The sequence below is a fragment of the Schistocerca americana genome, chromosome X (assembly GCF_021461395.2).
Source record: "Schistocerca americana isolate TAMUIC-IGC-003095 chromosome X, iqSchAmer2.1, whole genome shotgun sequence".
Classification (NCBI taxonomy): domain Eukaryota; kingdom Metazoa; phylum Arthropoda; class Insecta; order Orthoptera; family Acrididae; genus Schistocerca; species Schistocerca americana.
The window spans coordinates 367,134,658-367,159,685 of record NC_060130.1 but is presented as its reverse complement, the minus strand read 5'-3'; the positions used below and the strand labels follow the sequence as shown (position 1 = coordinate 367,159,685).

The window sequence follows — 25,028 nt, the reverse complement described above, 5'->3', positions numbered from 1 at the left end:
CACCTTGATTAATGTTAAAGAGCACTAAATACCTCATCAGACGAACATCCACAACTGAGGAAGATTTTTATAGAATAAAAATCTGCTTTTTCAGTTGCCTGAAATTTCTTAATTTAGTGCACAACCAGTTTCAAATCATAAAGCTTAATCTTCAACTGCCACCAAAGAATTATGGGAACATAAATATGTGACAGTTGCGCCAGTCAGTCAAGGGGCGGATGCGGTGTCACACCCACGTAAAAAAAAAAAAAACACACGGGAGTGTAGAATCAGCAACCACAGCACCTGCACAACCTAAGTGTCGTACTCTCCAGGTGGGCACTGTGGTTGTTAGTGCTACACTCCCACACATTCGTTTGATGTGGGTGTGATGCCCTCGGTCTGACCGATCCGACCACCACAAGTTTAAGTTGCTACCATTATTTGCTGGCACCTGAAGATGGAGCTTTAGTTTGGAAACCAGTCATGCAATAAATTAAGAAACTACTGACAACTGAAGCAGATTTTTATTTTTAAAAAGTGTTATTAAAATACTAACCTAATAACACTAAAAAATAACTCTGAAGTGTGGCTTTCTGATCATATTAAAAAAGAAAAGAAAGAAAGAATAAAAGAAAGAAAGGAAGGATGAACCAACCATTCAGATATCATACTAAGACCATCTACCAAATAATAATTTAGGGAGCAAGTCAGACATTCAAAAAGTCTTTAAAGTCTTATCGCATTTGCCTCAACATCTGCTAAACCAGAGAACAAATTAGATCTGAATATAAAATATACTCAGTTAAAATGTGTCATACTGAAATCAATATGTCACAAGCCCCACACATTGGAGGGTACTCCCACCAGAGCAGGAAGCCATCTGTTATTGAATTACGCCCTGTCTGAAGGGAAGTGAGAACAACTTCATCTTACCTCAGTGGTCAGGAGGTGGTAAGCCACAGCTGAGTAGCTGATTCTGGCAACAATGACTCGTTCGTCACTTCCAACCACTCTTCTTTCCACTGACACAAAATCCTGCACCTCAACAGTGCGGATATGTGGGGTGATATTACACTAATCCACCCAATTAAGAATATAGGTCTTTGGTTGCCACATCCGATAACTCATTTCCATGAAATCCCTTGTGCCTTGGTACCCTGTAGATTGACATCTCCTTCTCCTGCCTTTGTAGGTGGAAATGAGAATTCTGGATGTTCTGGACATAATTTTCTGCTGCGTACATTTGTTAATAGATTTAAGGGCACTTTGAGAGTAAGAGAACATAAGGAATTTCTCAGTAAGGATACATCCCATCTGCTCTGGTGTCATCAAGATTGAATGTAATTCTGCATTAATACGGTAAATTTGTGTCAAACTATTTTAGGGAACACAATCAAGAAAATCACTCCTTAGTCCCATCTGAGAATACAGTTACATGGTTGTGATGCTCATCTAAAATTTCATTAATAATCAAATTAAAAAAAACTTGTTTCAATGAGTGTACTCTCTCATGTACCTCACTAAATCTAAAATTATTCTGGGTCTCTTTAGTAACCACAGTGGCAGTTGGAGTTGGTATTAGCCCACACCAAGTGCCACTAGATAATGCTTTGCACAGATCCCAATTGGGGTTGCTTGTGGATAATTTGTGAAGATTACTCCACATGAAGGTGAGCAACAGTTTTGTATACAGGCAATTCTAGAATAGAGAGGAATCTGTGTGCCTCATGGACTACGAGGATTATTGGATGGAAAGTGGTAGCTCACCAGCCTCAGCACAGATGATCCTGTAAGCACCTTGGGCAAGTCTAGACCCCCCATAGTGCATGGTGCCATTGATTTTGAGGCAGATGGGTCTTGGTGGTCAATAAACTGTGCATCCATAATACGACTAGAATCGAGAAAAAGCTTTATAGAAATGGAGCAGATGCAACCTGTTGTTAGCCAAGACTTGAACTAAGATACTCCAACATGTGTAGTGCCTTGAGGCACCTCACCTTTAGGTCGTCAATGAAGAATGGACCTTGTTGAAGAGGTGTAGCTTGTGTATCTCAATGATACAGATAGCAGAAATCTATTTGCAACTGCTAATACAATTAAACTTCAGCTGCACATTTATTAGGTGTCATATGAAAATTTATGCCACAACACAACTTAAACCCAGATTTCCCACTTCATGCGAGCGGTCGTCTTAACCACTTTGGCTATCCGAGCACACTTCTTGGACCGACCCAAACTCCCATGTCACTGTGTGTCCACATCCTGCACTGGGACAGATGCTGCGAGTCCCACACAGGGAGAGCCTTTACTATTATTGTCGGGCCTGTCTAGGCATGTAATACTATTTTACAGTGGTATGATCAACAGCTGTATGAAATACAAAAAATCGCATTTGCAACTGCCCTGGAGTAGATGACATTCCATCAGAGTTGTTGAGACCCTACAGAGAGCCAGCTGCAACGAAACTATTCACCCTGGTGTCCAAGGTAAATGAGACAGGGAAAATCCCCTCAGACTTTCAAATAGAATGCCATAATTCAAACTTGAAAGAAAGCAGACATTGACATGTGTGAATACTATCAAACCATCACTTTAATAAGATGTGGTAGCAAAATATTGGCAAAAATATTATTTACAGAAGAACGGAAAAATTGTTAGAAGCTGTCCCCTGAAAACAGCAGTTTGGGTTCCAGAGAAATGTAGAAATACGCGAAGCAATACTGACCCTTCGTCTTCTCTTAGAAAATAAGATGAAGGGTGGTAAACCAACATTTATAACATTTGTAGATTTTGAGAAAGATTAGACAACACTGACTGCACGCTCTCGAACTTTGAATATAGCAGGGATAAAATGGGAGTGAAAGGTTATTTACAATTTGTACAGAAATCAGACTGCAGTTGTACGAGTTGAAGGACATGAAAGGGAAGCAGTAGCTGATAAAGTGAGACAGTACTGTAGCCTATCCTCCATTTCATTAAATCTGTACACCAAGCAAACTGTAAATGAAACCAATGAGAAATTTGGAAAAGGAATTATAGTTCAGTGACAAAAATAAAAAGCTTTGAGGTTTGGCAGTGACAATGTAATTCTGTCAAGAGATAGTATAGGAGTTGGAAGAATGGTTGAATCAAATGGATAGTATCTTAAAAAGAGATTATAAGATGAGCATTAACAGAAGTAAAACAAAAGTAAAGCAATGTAGTCTAATTAGCTGATGCTAAGACAAGGGTAACAAAATGACTATAGCTATTCATAAAACCACATACATACATACATACATACATCAGAAGGGAAGACTTTCTCTTACCAGAAATCCTTCCATGAGGCTCAACAGAATCCCTGTAAAACACAGCATTGTTCGTAGATAGATTATTCTAGACGAGAAAAGAACCTTTCTAAAATGTGTAAAATCTGTTACTCAGCAAGTGGCTAAAATTATGCACAATATTCCCACGCTAGCACTGCTGACACTAAATTACCATTGCATATGGTGTGGTCATATGACAGAGCTATCTTCAATGCTATTTTGGGCATTCCTGCCTGTGACTGGGCACACTGCATTTGACTAGGTAGCTACAAAACAATACTGCGATAATTCAGCAGAGTGTGCTTTTGAGGTCTTTCACACTACACTTGTCCACTGTTTATTAGCGCTTCCCGGGATATGTCCAATGGATATTGTGGTGGCTAGAGAGAGACTGCAGACAATTAGATTGTGATCTGCAAAAAACTAAGTGACCAAAGCTTGTGGACTACAATTAATACAATTCTACATACAATGCATAAAAGTCAAAAGCTTAACTTTCAGTCTATAAGATTAAGTGGCTGCTCTGAATATAAAAATAACATCAAAAGATCACAAGTGTTTCCTTCATTATAGATAATTACAGGTACATATAAATTTCCTCCTCAGGGGACACCCCGCCTTACAGTAGCACTGTCCGTGCAGGCAAGGAGATTTGAGTGCTCTGGATCCTGAGGGCTATGCCAGCAATAGCTTAGCTACCAGCAGGGTCATCCATGCCGGATTGGCTGAGGGGAGGAGCCAGACAAAGTGTGTCCCACAATGGCCCACTGGTCCTGTTCACCTATCCCAAGCATGTCCTTACCCTGTCCTTTTCCTACCATCTCAAATCATAATAAAGGGTAGGGGGGCTCTTAGGCATAGGGAAGCCAGCACCCTAGGGGAATAAACCCTTAAAAGAAAATCACACAAGTTTGGAGGCTCTTAAGTGGCAGCCCACCACCAGACTAGGGAGCAGTGGGTCAATCACTGGCACTCCCAAAAACAAATCATTAAAGAAACAGCAGAAAAGAACAGCCAGGCGGACTCAAAAATGATGACCTTTGGCATGAAAAGGACAACGAAAATTGGTTTCTGGAATATTAGAACATTGAGAAAAGCCAGGAGACTGAGACAGGTTACAAAGGAGATGATGAGTTACAGGTTGGACGTTCTCGGACTTGGTGAGGTGAGATGGCTAGATTTTGGAGATATCCAAACACAAGATGGATACACCTTTTTATACACTGGACCCGCTGGAGAGGATGCAGAACACAGAAATGGAGTTGGACTTTTGTTAACCAAACGAGTGAAAAAGAGCCTTATGGAAGGGAAACTGGTTTCAGAAAGACTACTGACAACATGTTTTAAGACAAACATTCGAAATATCACAGTCATCCAATGCTATGCTCCTACAGAAACCTCAGATACTAAATTGAAGAAAAGAGTTTTACCTCTCCTTAAGTGACACCATTAAAAGTACCAGTAAGAGAGACATCTTGATTATTATGGGAGACCTAAACGCAAAAGTTGGAAAGAACAATGAAGGCCTAGGGCATGTAAAGGGAGTCCATGGTTTTGGAGAAATGAATGAAAATGAGGATATGTTTACAAATTTCTGTGCCAGTTATGATTTGGTGATTGGATGTACATTATTCCCACACAAGAATTGCCCATAAAGTTAGATGGGTACCCCCTGCTCACAGAACGGAAAACTAAATAGATCATATGGCACTAAGAAAAAAATTTAGAAGGTCGCTGATGAATGTGAGAAATAAACGTGGGGCTGATGTTGGCAGTTATCACCACCTTACTGCTGCAAATTTTAGACTAAGAATCATGGCTACAAATAGAAAGTCCGAACAACAGAACAAAAAATATGATGTGGGAAAACTTAGAATGAAAGCAAAACAAGAAGGTTTCTGTATTGAGTTAGGGAACCGCTAAAAGGCACTTCAAGAAGCACAGGAAAATGATGAAAATAGTGTTGATGATACATGGACTCAGATTAAGGACATCTATTGCAATGTGAGCAAACAGGTCCTTGGCTTTAAAAACCATTTGAAGAAAGATTGGAGTCCGAGTGTACATGGAATTTGATCAGCTGTATGAAGGAGATTAAGGCAAAATTAAATATGAGTAAAACAAGACAGCAGAAAACTTGAATGCAAGCTGAGTATGCAGCTACTGACTCTCAAATAAAGATAATGATAAGAGAAAGTGGATGGATGAGCAAGCTCTGAGAGCAGAGACAGCCGCAGCAAGGGGTGATGCAAAAGAACTGTACCGCATCACTAGAATGTTGTCCAAAAAAGGTTTCAACAAGAACAGACCTGTGAAAAGCAAGGAGGGTCGACTGTTGACGACAGAAGAAGACTAACTTAGAAGATGGAGAGAACATTTATCTGAAGTTTTATACAGAGAGCAACCTGAAGAGAGGGAGAGGCAATGGAATTTTCCAGATGCCAGTGACAGAATCCATGTAAACACACCAACTAAGACTGACATTAAAACAGCTCTCAAGCAGATAAAGAACAGGAAGGCTCCAGGAATGGATAATATTGCACCCGAGGTGCTACAAGCAGACACTGACACCACCATAAATCTACTGCATTCACTGTTTGAGAAGATATGGTCAGAAAAGTCGAAGCACAACTGAGAAAAGAGCAAGCTGGGTTTAGAGGGCGTAAAAGCTGTGTCGATCTCATCAACACATTGCGTGTAATACTTTAGCACAGTGCAGAATGGCAGAACACACACTACCATACATTTATTGATTTTGAAAAGGCATTTGACTGACTCTCTTAATGGGAGAGTTATGTGGCATACCTTGGAAGAATATGGAATACCATCAAATGTAATAATTATTATTAAAGCCATGTATGATTGATATGAATGTAGGGTGCTATACAATGGAAAATTTACTGAATCTATCCAAACAAATGCTGGGGTGAGGCAGGGACGTATTCTGTCACCTACCTTGTTCTTGTTGGTACTGGACACAGTAATGAAAAGACATGTTGACGGTAGCAGAAGAGGTATTCAGTGAGGAATGCAAGACAGGCTTGGAGACCTGGACTTTGCTGACGATATCTGTCTGCTCTCGCAAAGATTGCGAGACATGTAAGGAAAGTTGGAAAGACTGAAAGAGGAAACAGAAATTGCAGGACTTAAAATAAATGTTCAGAAAACTAAGGAAATAAGAATGCGATCTGAAAAACAAGCGAAGCTAACAGTGTATGGAAAGGAATTGGAACAAGTAGACTCCTTTGTATATCTAGGAAGTACCATCTGTAAAGATGGAGGGGCCAAGGAGGATGTAAGGAGTCTGATACAGAAGGCAAATGGAGCCCTTGTACAACTGTACCCTGTCTGGCGTAATAAGAACATCTCGAGACAAACCAAGCTGCGCTTGTTTAGTAGCAACGTAAAGTCAGTCCTCCTGTAAAGTTGGGAAACATGGCAGGTAACAAACATGATTGTAAACCAGCTGCAAGTCTTCATAAACCGGTGTCTTTGGAAAATTATAAATGTGAAGTGACCAGATGTTATATCAAATGACGAATTGTGGGGGATGACAAACCAGCGACCAATCCGTCATCAAATAAAGGAAATAAAATGGAGGTGAATTGGTCACACAATATGCAGACAACAATTAGCTGTTGAAAAGGCAGCACTGGACTGGAACCCACAAGGAACACGTAGACACGGCCGTCCGAAAAAGACATGGAAAAGAATGGTGGAAGAAGCAGCTCTGAACGCTGGTAAAACATGCAGTGAAGTGAAAGGTTTGGCCTGCCAACAGAATCAGATGGAAGGTCTTTACTGCTGCCCTATGATCCAACAGGAACAACAGGAAATAAGTCAAGTCACATATAAATTTAATTACGCGAAACCTTAAAATATATAAGAAATATTCAAGAAAGAAAGAATGCTATGGCCACCCACACAGGTACACATGGACTCGAGGACTGCTGATGCACGCACGTACCAATGTGGGGAATGTAGAACAGTGTAGGAACAATAGGTTTAGAAGTAGGTAAAGTTGTAGTTAGTCGGCAAACCTCAAGTTATTCCAATGCTAGCAGTAGCACATCAATTAATATAAGCTGGATGTTATTCACTTGAAACACAAGTTAATTTTTTAAAAACCACACAAAATAAAAGGAATTCTTATAAAAATTCTGTGTCACTTCCATAATACTATTAACAATGGTTTTGTTAACAAAATTTATTTTTTATTTATTAACTTGATTGGCCACATTGGACCACTTGAGTCGTTCCATGTTTACTTTCTCTTTGAAGATCGAACTACTTGCTTCTGGAGCTCAGCCCAGTACTTTTTCATTCGTTCCGAACACAATTTTCTCAACTTGTCTGAAATCTCTACCAGTCTTCTGTGTGTCATTTCTGCTGAAAATTTACGATACATAAGAAGAGTGTTAATTTTGTTTTTGTTCTCTGCATCAGTAATCCTAAGTCAAACTCCTTCAAGATCTTGCTGAATTTCTTTGACCCACTGTCCACCTGTCTTCTTTCCGAGACTTCTCCTCACTAGTTGTTTAAAATTCTGTTGTCAGGTAGCCGTAAGACATGAAAGAAATATGAGATTCTTTTCTTCTTCATTGTGTTGGTGACAGCAATAGACAGTTTCATTAGGGAGGATTCTCCAGACTCCATCAACCTGGTATTTTTTGTTGATGCATGTTCTGCTAATTCTTTGTTCAGTCTTGAGGAGTTGACTGGTTCTTCTTTCATTTTTAATTTTGAACAGGGTTTCACTTGCATAAGTTGCTTCTGGGAGAGTTACAGTTTTGTAATGTTGGATCTTAGTGTCTATTGACAGGCATTTCTTATTATATGTTGACCAGGTCGGAAACTGTGTTTTTTTTTTTTTTCATTTTGTTGGTTCTATTTATCCATGTTACTTTCTCACCCAAGTTGTGCAAAATAATTTCTCCAAGATATTTGAATTGTAGAACTATGTTAACTACTTGTGCATTTATGGAGATTTTATCTATGCGAAGAGGTGTCACAGACATGGTTTCCGTTTTCTCAGAGGATATTTGTAATCCTATTTTTGAAGCAATTTTCTGGGGACTTGGGATCTGAGCATGAACTTCTTTCATGACAAGGGCTAAGAGAGCTAAATCGTCAACAAACCCAAGGCAGTTTGCTCTTATTGCTGGTTTTCCTCCAATTTTGATTTTACATGGATTTTCTTTTTGCCAGATTGTCATGATGTAGTCAAGGGCCACATTGAAAAGCAAAGGGGACAATCTATCACACTGTCTGAGTCCTGGTTTTATTGTGAAAGATTCTGTATGGTCGAAATCCTCCTCGATATTCTCCAAGCTGTGGTTCCAGAATGTTTTTGGTCCTATTGTAAATTATGTGGGAGAAAATTTTGTATGTGCAGTCAACAAGGGTTATTCCTCTAATTATCTGGGTTGGTTCTATCTCCTTTTTTAAATAATGGATGGATTATTCCTGAGTTCCAGTGCTCTGGAATTTTCTCTGTGATCCACATTTCAATTAGATGTTGGTGGAGATTTATGACCACAGGTTTTCTAGCAGTCTTCCAGATTTCTGCAAATACAGGGTCTTCACCACATGCCTTGTAATTTTTTAGTTCCTGAATTGCGACCTCTACCTCATTGATAGTTGGAGGATCTATTAGGTCTGGGGTGATTAAGATAGGTGCTTCAGTGTCTACTTGAAATGTTTCCAGTGGGTCATCACAATTTAAAATTTTGTTGAAGGTCTTTGCAAGGATCTCTGCATTTTCTTGATTACTATGTGCCAACTATCCTGACATATCTCAGCATCAATGTTGGGGACTCATACTTTTTAAGATATCTCCCAAAGGTTTTGTAATAATCTCTTGACTGTTTCTTCTGGAAGTTCACTTCTATCTTTTCTAGGTTATTTTTTAAGATGTTTGCACTTTGTCTGCCTGATGATTTTATGGGTTGACTTTCTTTGCTTAATTAGTTCTAGATGTGATTCTCCAGACTTTGGGGTTTGATGCATTATCCAAGGTTGGTGTCTTCTTTCTAATGCCTGGTCACATTCTTCATTCCATCACTCATGTTTCTTCCTGGGATTTATTGGAGCCAACTCTTCTGCTTTGAATTTTAATTTGGTGATTAATTCTTCTAGCGTACAGATCCTTCACCTGATTTCCTAGTGTATTCCTCATTTTTTGTTAAGATGGTTGGGTCGAATTTTCTTCTAGATTTTTTCTGAGATCTTTTCTTTACCATTGGTGTTAATTTTATTTTGATCTTCACAACATAGTGGTCTGACCCTGAGTCTTCACTCCTTAAAACTTTGATGTTGTAGAGTTCACGATGGTGAAATTTATCCATGCATATATGGTCCAGATGCCACTCGCCTTTTCAGATATCAGGGTGTTTCCAGGTTTTTAATTTGTGAAGTTTCCTTTCAAAACATGTTGATTGAGAGACCAAGATATGGTTACTACAAGTTTCAATTAACCTTTGATCATTTTTGTTGGTTCTTTTATGTGCTGGTCATTTTCCAATGATATCTCTGTATCTTCTTTCTTGCTCCAGTTGAGCACTGAAGCTGCCAAGGAAATTTTATGTTTGATAGAGGAATGTACATTAAGACTTGATCCAAGAGATCCCAAAATTTCTGTGTTTCTTCTTTGTCCTTCAGAGTATTATTATTCTGATTGGTGGGAGCATGTGCATTAATAATCGTGTATGTCTTATTTGCAGATTTCAAAGTTAGAGTTGAAAGTCTGGGGCACAGAGATTTGAGTCTATGATAGAGTCGATAATTTTGAGATCTATAAGAAATCCATTGCCAAATAGTGCACAGTTTTTCATGACTCTTTTTCCAGGGATTCTTTTATAAAGTCGGTATCCCTCCGAGTCCATTGATCACTGTTTCTGATTTCTTGAAGAGTCATGATTACAATTTTGTTTCTTTATGATATTAGTAACGATTTTTAATTTTCCTAATTGGCACATGGAGTTAATATGGTGTCTCAAGAAGAATGAGATTTGTTTTGGTTTAGTCCTTTGATGTTTTTCGGTTTATACCGACTGTTGAGTTGCTAGAGGCTCCAATCCATCATTATCTTCTGAATGACAGCCCACCGAATCCGAATGCTGTCTTTCCTGCAACGTATGGTTGCAGTCGGTGGAATTATTCTTCAAAAGACTGTTCATGGTTGACTGTCTAAGGTGTCATCTTGGTGTGAGGATAAATCCTCGAATTACAATTCTGAATGTTATTCAGATAGCTGATAATGAAGGAGGAAAGATGACAACACGAAATTGTGAAGACGGAAAAAATAGAAGGGGTCCGACACTTTGAGAATTGAAGAAATCGGCCAAAGACAGACAAGGGCCATTAAAAGGCATGAAAATGAAAGACACCCTATGCCTCCATACATAATACCGTTGGGGTCAGAAAAGAACAAGAGTTGACCAAGAGAGGTCAGATAGGACAGATGAAAGTGAGGAGCCTGGCACAAGTAAGTGGAAGCAATGCCAGACCCAGCTTGTGGACCTGTGGTGACCACACACGTCACACAGGATGCATGCCCCTGAGCATGTATTATTACTATATATATAATACAAAACATTATAAGTCACCACAATTACTGAATATGTATGACTTGTTTATAGTTTACAGATATCAAGTCAGAAATGAGGTTCTCAATAACTTGACACCAGGGACAGGTGGTTGTAGAAGCCCATAGCATGTTACTCGCATTTAAGTCTGCACAAAGGAGGAACACACAGGAAGCTTTGTAATAAGATTCCTGAGAGCCTCTGGAACTATACCATTGTTAGAGGATAGGTATAGGGAGCATAGTTTCATACTATAAGCTAACATGAAACTATCGCAGTAACTGTTTGCAAGTTGTAGGAGAGGCAAGAGTAATATTCAGATCACTAATTAATATGACCAACACCCCCTTTAGCCCTCTCCACAATGGGGTCATCCTTCCTTTTAATACAACGGCAACAGACACTCTAAAATGACTCTTCCCGAGACACATGCAAAGGACGGGAGTCATTTTATTGGGGAGGTCTTTCCAAATCTGCCCTTTTTCCCTTATTTCTGCGATTGCAGATATATGTCAGTCACGGGTTCAGAGGAGAGACTTGTTAGTTTCCTCTGACAGACTTCGTACTCCATTACCTCCATGGATGGGTCCTCGCCATATTCATCAGTTTCACTCATGTGATTTTTGTCTTTAAGTGGCGATGTTGGTGGTGAAGGGCATTTTAGTATGCTGCCTGTTTTATCTTGTGGCACTCTTTGTTGTAATGAAGTTGTCTTTTCGGTTCCCTTAGTACTTCGTGTGATTGTTCCATTTCTTACCACAGTAGATGTAATGGCTACTTCGCAATTACACTTGCAGGAGCATGTATTTGTGCTTACGCTGTTGATCTGCATCATAAATTTGACTTGGCAACTGGCTTCTTAACCACCGAGAAAAGCATGTTGTGGACATGCATGGCTGTATTGACTTGTACAATGTTTTTTTTTTTCATCAAAATTGGGAACTCACTTTGTTATTTTTATCTCTCCACTTTATTTGAGTCAGGAGAAAATATTAGTCACTTTTCCAGATGACACAAGAATTACAGGTGACTTAAGTAAAGATTCATCTACAAGGGATATAATAAAAGTTTTGTTAAAGTTATTAGTTGGTTTTGCACGAATGGACCATCCTTAAACTTTGAAAAAACATAGCTAATTCAGTTTTGTTCTGTAAAAATACCTCACCAACTATAACTGTTGGGTACCAACAACACATAATAAACAGAAATAATGATCCAAGTTCTTATGTGTGCATACTGACGAAACTCAAAATTAGATGAAACTGTGGATTTGCTAAAAAGTTGAGTACAGCTATTCTTTCGCTAAAAATAATTGCCAACTTCGAGGACCTAGAAATCAATAATTTAATATGTTTTCATTCAGATGTAGTAAAGCATTACATCCTGGGGAGTAAGGTATTCATTGCACAAACGAAATTATTTAGAACTGTGTCGGGTTCACATATGTAAACCTTACAGGCACATGTTTACACAATTTAGAATATTAAACATAACCCCACAGTACCTTTATTCATTGATAAAATCTGTTGTTAACAATCCATTGCAGTTTGACCGTAATAAGAGATATTCATAAATACAACAGAAGGAGGGGAAAATCTAGCTTTTGCATGGAAATGAATTAAATATACAATTATAAAACTATTAGACAATATGTCCATGGAAATAAAATTCCTAACAGATGACAGAAGTGTTTTCAAATGTAGATCAAGGTTGTTTCTTCTTGACAACTACACTATGTGATCAAAAGTATCCGGACACCCGACTGAAAATTACTTACAAGGTCGTGGCGCCCTCCATTGGTAATGCTGGACTTCAGTATGGTGTTGGCCCACCCTTAACCTTGATGACAGCTTCCACTCTCGCAGGCATATATTCAGTAAGGTGCTGGAAGGTTTCTTAGGGAATGACAGCCCATTGTTCACAGAGTGCTGCACTGAGGGGGAGATATCGATGTCAGTCGGTGAGGCCTGGCATGAAGTCGGCGTTCCAAAACATCCCAAAGGTGTTCAATAGGATTCATGTCAGGACTCTGTCCAGGCCAGTTCATTACACGGATGTTACTGTCGTGTAACCACTCCGCCACAGGCCATGTATTATCAACAGGTGTTTGATTGTGTTGAAAGACGCAATCACCATCCCTGAATTGCTCTTCAACAATGGGAAATAAGAAGGGTCTTAAAACATCCATGTAGGCCTGTGCTGTGATCGTGCATGCAAAACAACAAGGGGTGCAAGCCCCCTCCATGAAAAACAAGACCACACCATAACACCACTGCCTCCGAATTTTACTGTTGGCACTACACATGCTGGCAGATGGTGTTCACCGGGCATTCACCATACCCACCCCTGCCATCGGATCGCCACATTGTGTACCATGATTCGTCACTCTGCACAACATTTTTCCACAGTTCAATCATCCAATGTTTACGCACCTTACACCAAGCAAGGAATTGTTTGGCATTTACCGGCATGATGTGTGGCTTATGAGCAGCGCTCAACCAATTAATCCAAGTTTTCTCAGCTCCTGCCTAACTGTCATAGTACCTGCAGTGGATCCTGATGCAGTTTGGAATTACTGCGTGATGGTCTGGATAGATGTCGGCCTATTACACATTATGACCATCTTCAACTGTCGGCAGTCTCTGTCAGTCGAGAGACGAGGTCAGCCTGTACACTTTTGTGCTGTACGTGTCCCTTCATGTTTCCACTTCACTATCACATCAGAAACAGTGGACCTAGACATGTTTAAGAGTGTGGAAATCTCGCGTACAGACATATTACGCAAGTGACACCCAAATCAACTGCCCATGTTCGAAGTCCGTGTTCCGTGGAGCACCCCATTCTGCTCTCTCACGATGTCTAATGATTACTGAGGTCGCTGATATGGAGTATCTGGCAGTAGGTGGCTGCACAATGCACCTAATATGAAAAACATATGTTTTTGGGGTGTCCGGGTACTTCTGATCACATAGTGTATTAGGGTTTAATGTCCTGGCTACAATGAGGTCATTAGAGGCAGAGCACAAGCTCAGATTGGGGAAGGATAGGTAAGGAAATTGCCTGTCTCCTTTTCAAAGGTACCATCCTGACATAGCCTTTAAGCAAACCAAGGAAAACCTATATCTGAATGGCTGAAGAGGGATTTGAACAGTCATTTATACATGGTGTCGGATCCCCACCCCCCTAACAACTCTCCAAAAAAACACAGACAATGCATAGTGTGTTGTGCGGGAAGGCAAACTGATCACCTTTTGTGAAGGAACCCACATCCAAAAATGCACCACTTGGGTGCTGGAAAGCGTCACAGTCTGACAATGAATTGTTTTCACAGTTTGTTTCAATTTATTTTGGCACCTGAATAAGGAAGGTATGCAACCCTTCAATCACCTGTGTACTGCAGATGGACAACCTGAGCGTAATAACACTCCTGCACATGCGCTACTCTCTCCCACGCAGCCCTTGTGTGCAACCTACTGCGGACCTTGTGTGGTCTGTTACTGCAGTAACATTGTTGTCAGCAATGTGACATGTACCAGTACACAGCCGCGGAAATGAGCAACATGGTGCTTGCATACAGCAAAGTGGACTGAAATGGGAGAGCTGCTGCAAGATTGTATGTGGAACATTTTACAAACAGACATACCCCACATCATTCCACATTCGCAGTTATTGATAGACGAGTCAGTGAAACCAGAGAGTTGCACGTAGCTATTTTCTGCCAGAATTGTGTACATTGTACAGTAAAGAAGTAGCACTTTGTGATCTAATGTTTGTCCTATAGTAGGTGCTGAAACATGATGGGTCATCCACGCTTGGCTCTACCACTAAGGTTGGAGAGTATGTGCTGACATTGTTAGAAGAGGACCCAGCCACAAGCACTTGGCAGGTGTCACAGGCACACACATGGGTAAAAGTGCTGTGTGGCATGTTGTCCATGAACACCAGCTCCATCCATACCATCTGCAGGAAGTTCAGGCATTCCGGGAAGAGGCCACTCGTGACAGTTACAGTTTGTGCAGTGGTATTTATGGTAATGCACACTCCAGCCACAATTCACAGAGGAATCGACGTTTACTAGAGAAGGCATATTAAACTTGAGCAACATGCATGTTTGGGTGGACGAAAATATGTGTGCGCAGGTGATTCAAAATCACCAACAAAGAATCAGTATTAACATTTGAGCCAGGACAATTGTTGACCATATCACTGGGCAATATCTATTGCCAAACAGACTAAGACGACTGATCTATGTCACATTTATCACACACATTTTGCCTACCCCACTCGTTGTAGTGCCACTAAATGTTTGCACTGACATGTTGCTGCAACATGATGGGAGCTCCAGCACACTTTGGTATTGATTTGCTGAATCACCTCAATGTTGCATATCCCAACTGATGGATTGGTAAGGGTGGACCAGTTCCATGGCCAACACGGTCATCCGATTTGGTATCTCTCTACTATTTTCTGTGAGGTAGTATGGAGAATATGGTGTATGGTACACCTGTAGCTTCAGCAGATGACCTACTGCTCAAGCCCATGGAGCAACTGAAATACTTCAAAGACAACCACACATACTGCCTCATGTGCCTAAGGCTCTGCATCACGTTATGTAGGCTCTGCATTGACTTAGGATGTATGCAGTTCGAAGCCCATTTGTTATGTCAACAGAGCAACGTGCTACTCACATTTGGTATATTGATGTAATGTGGAACACACACACCCATCTCAGACTTCGATGCTCTTCAGTGCCAAAACTGTGTATTTCTGGATATGGGTTCCTTCTTGAAAACTGGTTAGTATGACTTCCCGCACAACATACTAAAGATTGTCAGCTGTTTTTTGGATGCTGTGTGTGGCTATAAATTGTTTCTAAAAATCTTTTGTTTAACTAACACATTACAAGTAGAAGAATTTATTGTGAATACGATATGGAATGTGGTACTAACTCACTGACTGAACTGAAGATAGCACAGAGCTTACCAATGTCCAATCACTGTTCTGATACTATCAGTGAAACAATGCCTTCAAATTTGTCACCATACCAACACCCAGTAGGTAGGTCCTATAACTTATGGTAAGGACACAGAATAACATACACATTGAGGAAACCCTCCAAAATCACTGTTCCAGACAGCAGATATCAGACAGGTCACTTGCTTAGTTCTGGTAAACTACAGCAGAGGCACTTTTGCGAAGGTCTCTCTGATGTGAGAGAGCAGCATGGAAGGGAGGCAGCAGAGTGTAGAGAGCTAGTCGCAAATACGCAGGTAGCATCTCACGACAGGTGTCAGATGAGACGAGTCCTTCACTGTATGATGACATGACAGAGTGTTGAAAGCAGCCTGTGCTGGAAAATAAATAACTGAAAGGAGCAAAAATTTTGGGCTTTCCCTTATTGTACTGCTGTACACTGTTTTGACTGTAGTAGCTGGTTGGTCAACAATTACAGAGGGCATGCTCTAAGCCATGAGGAGTGAATATTTGTAAGTAGACTTTGTGCTAAGAACTGGCCCTCTATAAAAAATTTTACTAAAAAGAGTCACAGTGAAATTCTATTGCACAATTTTGCATACAGCTGCAGCTGCTAACAAGCATTCCACACAGTAACATGTGTTCCAATTAATGATATGTACTATATCCATATTTGAGAGGACTTCTGATACAAAGTTAATGTTAAAAAAACATCGACCAGTTACATAAGTTTCAATAAGCTGCCTGAATATCACTATGCAACTAGTTGCTGCTTTATTCAGCTCATATTGATTGACAGAACAACTATAATGTTCAGTTTGTTAATTATGCTCAATGTGTTATTCATTAGTAGTGATAGAGTTAGAGGTCAGGGCATTTAACTAATTTGTTTTCTGAGGCTTGTAGATTGACTAACAACTTCTTTTTACATTGGTCTGACAGAGACAACGTGAAATCTTTTCGATCATCAGTGAAACAATTCCAACGTACTACACTGAAGAAACCATGATTAATATTTAATGGAATACCAACAGTAATACACTGGTACATTAAGAGCTTGATTTGCTTACTTTGATTTGCTTACAGTGCCGCCATGAATTAATAGTATTCTTTCTTACAGAGCTGTACACCCACAAAATGCATTCTTCTCTACATTAAAGAACATGTAACGAAGAAGATCCATATCTGAGACGTAAGGGCCAAATTGTAATGTTAAAGAATACTTCTGCTTTGTTTCTGAGTATAAAACACTTTCAGAAAATACTTTGTGGCAACAGCCTAACCAGCAGTAGTGTCTACCGGCTTGTTGATGCTGCAAGTTTCAGTGCCACAACATCTGTTTTTGCTGATGTCGATTTGTAAAAAGGCCAGGACTGTTTTTGGGCATCACTTTACTCTGTGCTGGCGTTTGAGGGGAAGTGGTGGTGGGGACATTCACTACCTGTTGTCTGCTACCTGGGTAGTTTCTAGTCCCAGCGCCATCATGTGTCGTCTGATGGAACTGCTGAAATCCCCCCATCTCGCAGCCCCACTCACCTCAATGGGCCCTTAGAGAGGTTTCCTGTCTGTATGTCTTTGTCTGTGTTATGAGTGACCTATCTCCCCACCCCTTCTTTCCACTTTTCTCCAATCAATTTATTTGTTTTTACTCCCCAAAGAAGGAACATATAGTCCCACAAGCTAGGAGAATTAATTTCTACTTTAAATTTTCTATCCATTTTCTTTGTCTCTGTCATGGTGCCACCCGATGACACTATGGATACTGAATAGCTGGGGCAACATTATTTTCGACTACTGCAGCACCACTACCCAGAGGGCACTGGTCATCACTGCCTTCTGGGGGGACCACACCAGAATATGGTATATAAGCCAGCCCAGGGCCATTCTGAGTCAGTGGTGATGTGATCAGTGGAGTGTGTGGTGTGTGTGCTACCAGTTTGGCTTTGGTGCTACTATTGTGCACTCGTTTTGTTATAGGTGGAACTTGGTACCTTGTGGACTGGACTTACCTTTGGAATACAGTCTTGTGTTAGCTTGCACTGTTAATAGGGGGCATTCTGTGTGTGTGTGTGTGTGTGTGTGTGAGGGGGTGGAGTTTGTAAGGTCAATGTATGGCAACAACATATGAGGTGGACATATAATTTAATTCCTTACACAAGATTGTGAAAGATTCATAATATTTATAAATGTGTAAGGCTGAAGCAACACAATTCTGTCACAGTAGTTGACAGGAGATGACTGTGTACATTTATAAATTGAAAAAGACATACTTTTTCAAATGAGTACACTTTTTTTTCTGAAAAAGGAATTAAAGTCACCGTAATAGCCCATATAAAATGTTAATGTAGTAACTGTGTATAAGGGTATGCGCTCATAAATGAAACAGATTAGCTGGTTAGCTATCCTGAGTGTGCTCATTAGTCTCTTGGAGGACATCCTGAAATATCTATAAAACAACGATAACGACATATGAGGGTAGTTCTGAAAGTAAGTTCTGTTTTGATTTTTCTCCATGGCACTGCTATGATGGTGGTTCCCCTCATGTGCAGTAGTACCTCTGGTTCAAGCAGAATGAAATGACGCCATTTCGAGCTTGCTCTGTGTCACGAGTCATTCATAGTGATTGTTTATAATGTCATTGTTGACCAAAAATCTCGCCGCGTGCGAACTGAGATCTGTGATTTGTTTTCTGAATGCTAAGAATGTTAAACCAAATGACATTCATAGACAAATCTGCGAGGTTTACGGAGAAAATGCAATGAGTGCTTCAATGGTGAGAAGGTAAGTGCAAGGAAGGGCGTGATCAAGTGCATGATGAAGAATGACGGGGACATCCATTTGTAGTTTCTGATGAACTGGTTAGTGCAGTCAAAGAAACGATTAAGAAAACCCATAGGTTTACGACTAATGCAACTGCTCGTCAACTTCCACAAATTTCATGAACAGTAATTTATAAGATTGTTACTGAAAAACTGGGTTTTCATAAACTTTGTGCACACTGGGTGCCTAAACTTCTTAGGGCAACAGGCAACATTCTATGATGAAGGGATACATAAACATAAACCGCACTATGAGAAATGCCTGTAAAATTATACAGGCTATGCTGAAGAGTAGTGTAAGCATTACAGATTTTTGTGAAATAAAGTCCTTTCTCCTATCTGTATTCAGTTCCTGTTTTACTACCAATGGAACTTACTTTCTGAACTACCCTTGTGAATAACCCAAAAAATATAACCACCACCTTGGAGATTAGTAAGTTACATGTTCTTCTACCTCCAGTTACGGTTGTTACCTTACATGATCCTACACCTATTGCCATACCATGAAAATAAAAATGTGGTCCCAGTTAAATGGCTATGGCATTTGTTTGTCACTAACCACCGTTCCATTTGTTTCCAAACTGCTTCAGGATAGAAAAATAATTTTAATAATATAGCCACGAATAGAGTCAAGCTCCACATTTCTTGACAAAGCAAGCAAAACATAATGAACTGTGTTACAAGGTAGGTGCAAATTTTAAATTATGGAAATGCTCACACCAGAGAACAGCCTCATATACACTAGCTGAGTACCTTGCATTGCCCATGTATGTGTTTATTCCATTCTTTTATTAGTCCATCTCCTCCTCTGCCCTCTCTGTCTATCTCCTGCTTCTGCCCTCAATCTATCCACCTCCTCGACCCCGCACTATCTGTCCATCTCTTACTGTCCTCCTCTCAGTTCATCTGCTCCTCACCCCTGTCCCCTTCTGTCTGACTGTCCATATTCTCCTCGCACTTCCTCTCCCCATTATCAACCCCACACCTATAACAGGCTGATGGTCCTTATCCACATAGCATTTCTTTTGAGATTGTAATAAATCGTTCCAGGGACTTAGGATAAGCTTTTCACCCATGGCATGGCCCACGTACACTTGTCAGTTATATTTCACATGTATTTCAAATTTTCACATGCATTTGTACAGATGCTTCACCCGTACCTCTAGCGAATGTTGCCTTGCAGCTTCATTTTCACACAGCTCAAAAATTACAACATCGTATCTCCTGAACTGTGTGTCATACAATGATACAGTTTTGCAAGCATATGTGTCTACAGCTTGCAAAATGTGTTGTGCAAAGAGTGAGTAGTCCAGACATAGTAAACTAGTATGTCATGAATGACGCAGCAGTTTTTCATGCTTCTTAATGTTTATGACATCATATCTCCTGAAATATGTGTCTTACAATTATGTATTTTTGTAGGTACATTCAGCAGGATATATGTGGATACTCTCTGCAAAGCGTCTTGTGAATGGAGTTAGTAGTAAAGAAGTAATAAATTAATACATCATGCACAATACCACAGTTTTTCACGCATCTCAGTATTTGACGTGCTATCTCCTGAACTGTGTGTCATACAATGATATACTTCTGTTGGTAAATCAGTAGTATCTGTAAATATTGTCTGCAAAATGTGCTGTGAATACAGTCAGTAGTATCATCATCTTTGTTCCCCCTCTATCCAACACCTGGTCGGATTGAAGTAATAAATTAAAATGGCATGCTTCATGTGGCAGTTTTACTGGATTAACAGTGAAAATGTAGTAAGCACTAAACTTTTTTCCTTTCATCATTCTGTGCAGGTTATCAGTGAGAACAAGTTTGATAAAGATTTGAAATGACATGTAATGTTTGTTGCAAGTCACTAAGTGCTCTCATTCTCAAATACTAGATGAATGAAGTATGGGGATTCGTGCATCATGGGCTGCACACTGCTTTTTCACCTCCACCCCTTTGATAGATAGGTATTCCCTTGACCCCTTAGCAATTCTTTCCAGACAGTAAGTGACACATGTACCTAGTTTGGTTTCTATGTATTCTCTCTTCACTACCATGAGCAAGACTATAGAACTGATGATAGAACAGGGTATATTTTATTGAAGTGGGATATCCGAAGAGTGTTGTTGTCGTCGAGTACTGCAGCTGTTGACTGTGGACAAAATTGTTAATTATTGCGGGGGAATTCTTCTGAAGTCCCACTACAGTCCAAATACAGCTCTTTATGAGCTTTTTTGGTTATATCACTCATTACAAACAAAGGAACAGTATGGTAGTTACCAAAACTCCACACGACTCTAATGGAGCTGCACAAATAAGGTATTTCAAAAATACTAGACTGCAAGCCATACGCATTAAACAAACAGGGAATTTTGCCAAGATTACCTTGGGGCATATTTATTTGTACTATAGATTATGTTGAGGAAATTATTTCCTTACATTTTCCTTGGAAGCACTTACAATGTTGTTGTATAGCAACAATGTCAAAAAATAAAAAATACAGATACTTTCTGCAATGCAAGCAAAAATTATATCAAATAGAAATATATAATTTTGAAATTACCTTGCCACATTGGGTCTTGTTCCATTTCAATGAACAGGGCTTGCAAAAAATTATCAAGCAAGTCAGTCTTTTCATCAGCTAGTGTCAACTGTTGAAACTCATTCTGAAATCTGAGCAAAAGTTGTTCACGTCTTTCCAGGAACATCTGAACAATAACAGATACAAGGAACCTGCTGCAAACTTCTTTATCACACTGGATGCGGCCCCTCAGCCTGAAATAAGAACAACACATTTCAGCCATTATCCTGTGCACAACATAATATTGTGAACGAAATTTTTAGCATATTATGGTAAAACAACTGTCATAAAATTTACTTCAATTGAAGAAAATCACTGGCTCAAAATTTTGAGAAAAAGAAATCAAAGAATCAATCTTTTATATGCCACTATATAAAGTAGGAGAAGCATTTTATAATGGAAAGTAACAGATTACACGGCTTGTATTTTGAAACCCTATTAGTTTTAGGCAGAACATGATGAGGTAGCGGATGTCATTAAATTTTATAATATCTTAACTGCTGACTTGTATACTTTAAGTTCAGTGTAGTGGTGAATACTTTTAAGTATCAGCTGATTGCTCTATCTAACGTAAATAATTTAAAATTCAAGTAAATGAGTTCAACGCCCAAAAATAAGAAGGAAATAATGTTACAGGATTACAATTTCTATATACTATGTACCTGAAAGGGAAAAAGAGAAAACAAAAAGTAGGAAATAATACAAAAATAACGCCTCAAGCAGCACACAACTACGCAATATTTTCCAATCATTTCGACGGATAATTTGCTATAGTGTGTTCATATTGTCACTGATACCTTACAATAATGTACACTGATGCCTTAAGGTAGCACTGAAATTCCTCTAAATTTCTAAACCATCAGTGCACCCAGTGGTCAATGGTGTACTGAGAAAGAGACTACAGCTGCAATGAATTACTCTATGAACAAAAATTACTTCCAAAAGTTCTTGAGCATGTCTCTAAAGTAGTCTTCATGTACATTTTCCTAAAAATTGAGGTGTCAAGATAGGAGAGGTAATTTCTACACTATGAAGTGTTAATATCAAGATGCCTGAAAGCAGTAGCTACAAGGTTCATAAGATCCATAACCTCTTTATTAACTGCACAGATGGTTGAAATTGCACATTTACTTAAAATGGTTCTTCCCCCATATATGTATTTCATACTTTCTCACTGGAAGAAAATAATGGATTCTAAGCAGAAGTGTGATTAAGTTTTTGGTGAAGAACGCGTACAAGACACCAACAAAACCTTTGTGGAGATAACACCAAAGACAAGAGAAATGTGAATATATAGCTGAAGGAATTTATATAAGAGACTTCTAGCATTAGAGACAGACAGTGCTGTGGCATACATGAATTATCAGAGAGATGATTCACACAAATGGACATATCACAGTTACATGAAATGTATTCACAGCTGCAAATAAGGACAACCATCAGCTGTGTAATGTAATGAAAACACTGAAAATTTGTACAGGACCAAGACTAGAACCCAGATTTCTCGCTATCACAAGCTATTGCCTCACCATTGGGCTATCCGAGCATGACTGATGGCCAGCCCCAAACCTTCATATGTAGTCAACCATGTGCCCACAACCTGCACTCATACATTCATTACGTATATGCCTGTTCTGAGGCATCAAGGGATCACCAATTTAGTATTGGAGGGCAGCGTGGAGGGTAAAAATCGTACAGGGAGACCAAGAGATGAATACACTAAGCAGATTCAGAAAGATGTAGGTTGCAGTAGGTACTGGGAGATGAAAAAGCTTGCACAGGATAGAGTAGCATGGAGAGCTGCATCAAACCAGTCTCAGGACTGAAGACCACAACAACAACAACATGCCTGTACAGAACAGACATTTTAATTGAAAGTCACTTGCCCACTGTTGGCAGATAAATATGATACTGCTGTGCCTGTGTTGTTCATAATCACAATGCCTAATGGTATGGTGACCACTTGCAATAAGTGGCAAATCAACGTTTGAGTTCTGGTTCAGCACAAATTTTCGTTGTTGTTATTCCATTATATAGCTGATGGTTGTCCATTTTTGCACCTACAAATACATTTAATGTATTTCACATTGGTTATAGTTGCTGCAGCACCTATACCTTCACACATGCATACATGTCTGAAAGAACATTGCATCTCACTTCTGAATGACACAGGCACTGCAATATCGTATATATCACAATTGGTGCACTAACTTCACAACTCTTAACTGTGGTAACAATGATGAGCTTAAGATAATGAAATGCTTAAGATTTCTGAAAGTGTGTGCACAGTGGCTACCCTGGCTTTTGGCACCAGATGTGAGAGGGATGCAGGTGGAAGTTTGATCTAATATACTAGAAGCAATTATTGTCAACAAATACAGGTAACATAATGTTGCCATATGGCATGGTGCCATCTCCTCCACACCTCAATAAGGATTGGTGATTGGCATAAAGTTACAGTGTCAATGCTGTCATACCATCATCTATGTGCAGTGCACTAGGACTGTTAAGATGCTTGAAATACCACACAAGAATCTGAAATAAATCCACATTTGCCATACAATAAGTGGTCTCGCATCATTTTGTCAACATCAGTTGCTCAGCAAATCAGCTTTGCTCCTTATACCTCAACCACAACACAGGTTTGATTTGTACTCTTAACATCTACATGTTTGGCCTAATGAAACACAATCTCCAGGGACAAGAACTGGATGATGTAGTAAAGATTAAAGGGCTTGTGAAGAGGCAGATAAAAAAAGTGATGACTTGTTCAGGCCTGCCGAATACTGCACGCAGCAGTGACAGAGCAGACATGCAACAGGGTCTCTGCAAGTCAGTGCACAATGCATACAGCATAGGCACGGCAGAGGAGCAAAGCCTCTGCAGTTCACCAAAATTGAAGAATGTAATATAGTGAATGTGTGTTGTCTACAGAAGTTCTTGATCAACTATTCATGGAAAACTTCTTACTAAACAGACAGAGGGTGATAGAGCGAGAAGGGGAGAGGTTGTGGGTGTGTGAGGGGGGAGAGGTTGTGGGTGTGTGAGGGGGGAGAGGTTGTGGGGGTGTGAGGGGGGAGAGGGAAAGAATGGGGAGGTTAAGTTTGATGGGAGAAGGCAGGCATGATCAGGACAATACAGGCGTGTTGTGGAGAGAAGGGAGAAGGTATGGTGAGGCATTGAGAACAGATAAGCAGAGATTGTAAGAACACAAGATATGCTGGAGAGAGAATTTCCATCTGCATAGTTCAGAGAAACTTGTGCTGGAAGGGAGTATCCAAATGGCCTGTATAATGGAACAGCTGTTGAACTCATATGTGTTGCGGTGCACACCACGTTTTGCAACTCGATGGTCAAGTTTGTGGTTTGCCACAGTTTGGCAGTTGCCACTCATGTGAGCAGTCAGCTGGTTACTTGTCATGCCCACATAGAATGCCATTTCCAATCCAGTCAACAATCTAGAAACTCTTATCTGGTTCAGATCACTGTGACATTTTTAGGATCTGGACTCATGACAAGGAAAACAATTGCTCTTCCCTCCATAACCTGAACACCTACACCTGGTCCTCCTTACCTCATCAAACCACATTCCTTGACATCAGAATGTCAAACAAAGCACACCAACCATCAAAAGTACCTCCACTTTGAAAGCAGTCACCCATTGCATATCAAAAAGTCTCTCCCTAAGAGCCTTGCCACCAGTGGATGCCACATCTGCAATGGAAAGCAGGAATTGTCAAAATAGACCGCCAATTTTTCCAAAGCCTTTACTGACAATGTC

General features: G+C 39.9%; 1 protein-coding gene across 2 annotated transcripts in view; it reads right to left on the bottom strand.

Annotated features, from left to right (window-relative positions):
• The window catches only part of LOC124554861 (GTPase-activating protein and VPS9 domain-containing protein 1), a 345,101-nt gene that overhangs the window by 19,406 nt on the left and 300,667 nt on the right, over positions 1-25,028 (bottom strand). For both annotated transcript variants that reach the window (XM_047128529.1, XM_047128530.1), the window contains exon 25: positions 21,230-21,441. In XM_047128529.1, coding sequence (XP_046984485.1) covers positions 21,230-21,441 — 212 coding nt within the window. The remainder of the gene's footprint in view (positions 1-21,229; positions 21,442-25,028) is intronic.